Source organism: Impatiens glandulifera, chromosome 2 (assembly GCF_907164915.1).
Source record: "Impatiens glandulifera chromosome 2, dImpGla2.1, whole genome shotgun sequence".
NCBI lineage: Eukaryota > Viridiplantae > Streptophyta > Magnoliopsida > Ericales > Balsaminaceae > Impatiens > Impatiens glandulifera.
The window spans coordinates 790,360-793,831 of NC_061863.1; the positions used below are offsets into that span (position 1 = coordinate 790,360).

The window sequence follows — 3,472 nt, forward strand, 5'->3', positions numbered from 1 at the left end:
AACCATAGTTTGAAAAAGCATAAGAAAATAAACTTTAATAAAGAAAAAGAAACATTACATACCTTTCCCCACCTATCAACCAAACTATCCAATAAGTTTTGCATCATTCACCTTCATGGCTAAGCAAGTTATTTTGTTAAAAGCCCATCACTCATATATTATATAGCCATCCATATGATCATTGATCAATCATCGTCGTATATCTATACCACTTTTTTTTTCTTCTAAAGTTTGTACAAACATTTAGACTAAGTAGTGATCATCGATCATAAATCTTCGAAAATATGTATGTTGATTGGGGGCCTGTGGTGGTTGCGGTTGGATTATTCATACTTCTATCGCCGGGATTGCTCTTCCAGTTGCCAGCAAGAACCAGGGTCGTCGAGTTTGGCAACATGTATACTAGCGGAATATCCATCTTGATTCACGCCATTCTCTACTTTTGTGTTTACACCATCCTCGTTGTTGCAATCGGCATTCATATTCATACCCATGTTTAAACTAATCTAAAATAATTCCTAGGCCCATTTATATGCATACTATGCTTTTCGATTAATTGTGTTCATTTATTCCTTCATCATTGTTTCTAGTTAGTTGTACTTCTTATAACTTAGAATATAATTCATACAAGATTAAATAAAGTACAAACAATCTAAAAATTAATCTTTATTTCCTATTTAATCTCAAATTGTTGTAATCATCATGATCAACTAAAATCAAATACCAAAGAAAGAAACTATCCGTACAATTTTATTTGTTTTGAATATAGACAAAGGGAAAGAATAATAAATGGATTCAATACTGATTTCATGGATAAGAATATTGCTTTAAAGATCCAATTTCAAATCTATTGAGTCGGTATAGGTGGTGATAATTTGTGTTAGAAGAATATTTATCAAGATAAAAAGATACCCTAAAATAGATAATAATGTCATATTATATAAAGCATGAAAAATAAAGGATGATCAATAGTATGTAATGGATTATTGATGTAGAAAAAGTTACATTGTAACTAGGGGTGAGTCGTTACGATATACTATGCAAAAAATGCATACTTTTAATTTTGGGTCGGTTCTGCTTTGTCTTTGAGATATGGTTGCTTTATTTTTTTTCAAAAAATCAAACTATTAAGACAATGTAAATCATTTAATTTTATAAATTATATGTTTTGTGTTCTTATTTAAAAGATTCATACATTTTAATGATATAAAAAAAAAACATTTAAAGATATAGGAGAAGGATCTAAGATGAAAAATGAGATTAGAAATAACATTTTGTATTATATAATGTGAAATAAATTTCTTGGTTATAGTGATATGTGGGTAATAATAAAATTATATGTTTATTATAATTAAGAATTTGAAAAGACACTATATTAAAAAAAAAAATATATATATATATATATATATTATAATTAAAAATGTGAAAAGTCACTCCATTCAAATGACGTGTAATAGAAATTTTTTGAAAAAGCTTACAAAAATTTAAAATAGTAATTTATTTTTGTCTTGGACTATATATATTTTATTTTATTTTACTAGGATCGACTGTTATTACTTATTAGCCTATATATACAGAGTCTTCATTGTGATTTGAAATATCAGTGTTTTAGAAAGTAAACCCTAACCCCTCTTCATTGTGATTTGAAATTCATTTTCAGTTCAGAGAGAGATCCCCGGAATCACTACTGTTTCTTATTGGTATACGACTTATTCGGATTCGGTTACATAAAATGCTTTAAAAAACCTCAAACTTTAAATAAGTCGAGCTTATGTTTCAAAGGTTCGGCTTATTAGTTTGCAAAAATGTTCGTTTAAAGGCTTGCAAATATATTCGTTTAAAGGCTCGCAAATATGTTCATTTAAAGGTTTCGGTTTATTAGTTTGTAAATATATTCGTAAATGGTTGTGATCCCAAGTCTTCAACTTCTTTCCCCTTCCAATTCCAAGTAGCTTTTTCATCGAAAATAACATCTCGAGATACAATAATTTTGTTGGTCAATGGATTCATCAATCGATATCCCTTGGATTCATCATTGTCTCCTAAACTTCTCCCGACTTTGAGATGGGATTAGAGCATAAGCAATACTCCTAAATATTTTAAAATGATCAATGGCGGGCTTTTTATCATACCAAGCTTCAAATGGAGTCTTATTTCTGACCGCTTTGGTTGGTGATCGATTGAGAATATATATAGTTGTGTGAACAGCTTCGGCCCAATATAGATTTGGAATTCCATTTCCTTTCAGTATGCTTCTCGCCATCTCTACAATCGTACGATTTTTCTGTTCAGCTACGCCGTTTTGTTATGGAGATTTACAAACGGTTAATTGTCTTTTGTTACCATTATCTTTGCAATATTCCGTAAAAAAATTTGAGAGATATTCTCCTCCACGATCAGTTCTCAAGCACTTCATTATATGACCACTTTCCTTTTCAACTAGAGACTTGAATCGTAAGAAAATAGAAAATGCTTCGGACTTTTGATTAAGGAAATAAATCTACATCATTCTTGTATAGTCATCAACAAAGAGAATGAAATACCTCTTATCTCCGGGAGTAGGAGTTTGCATCAGGCCACATATATCAGAATGGACAAGTTCAAGTGGTGATTTTGCTCGCCATGTAGTTTTGGGAAATGGGAGCTTGTGCATCTTTCCATAAATATAACATTCACATATTTTTCAGTTTTGGGAAATGGGAGCTTGTTGTCACGTCCCATTTTTATGGGGTGCAAACATCGAGCCACGAGGTGTACTTCCAAGATATTCCAGAATGCAAGTCTATGTAATCTGTGCTCAAGGGGCTTGTGCACAGATACGAGGGACCGTGTGGGGAATGTTTCAAGGAAGAGGTTGAAGAGTATCATGCCAAGGTCGAACCGAGGACGGCCACGACTAAGGTGGGGGAGTATGTCACGGCCCATTAGAGTCACGACCCAATCCCGGAGGATGTCGAGGCTCATTAAAGTCTTGGCCTGATAGTGCGCTAATCTTCTTAGCCAAGGAGAGGCCCAGTTACCTACGTGGGCCCAGCGAATCTTCTAATCAAGGAAGAGATTGGAAGATAATCTAATTAAGGAAGGGATTGGAAGATATATTCTAATCAAGGAAAGGATTATAATATATATTCTAATTAAGGAAGAGATTACAAGGGATATTCTAAATTAGGTAGGGATATTCTTGTTATGGAAGGAATATCCTAAATTAGTGTAATTAAATTGTAATTAGACGTAATTCCTAATTTAATACGTGTAAGTCCTATAAATACCCTGAAGGTATTCCATTGTAATTATCAAGCATTCTTTCAATATATTCTTATTCTCAAGAGTTTTCTCTCTCTAAGTTCTTTCTTGCGTTTGAGTTCTTCTTGCATTGTGTTTAGAAAGGCTTTCTAAGCTAGAATCAGGGTCGATTTAGCTTAGTGCCGCACGGGTCGAATTTTAGCCCGTGACAAGTGGTATCAGAGCGAGG

General features: G+C 32.7%; 1 protein-coding gene across 1 annotated transcript; it reads left to right on the plus strand.

Annotated features, from left to right (window-relative positions):
* Window positions 1-552, plus strand: LOC124927694. Its single transcript, XM_047468149.1, has one exon. The coding sequence runs from the start codon at window positions 285-287 to the stop codon at window positions 498-500; it is 216 nt and encodes a 71-aa protein (XP_047324105.1). The 5' UTR covers window positions 1-284; the 3' UTR covers window positions 501-552.
* The last annotated feature ends 2,920 nt before the right edge of the window (window positions 553-3,472 follow it).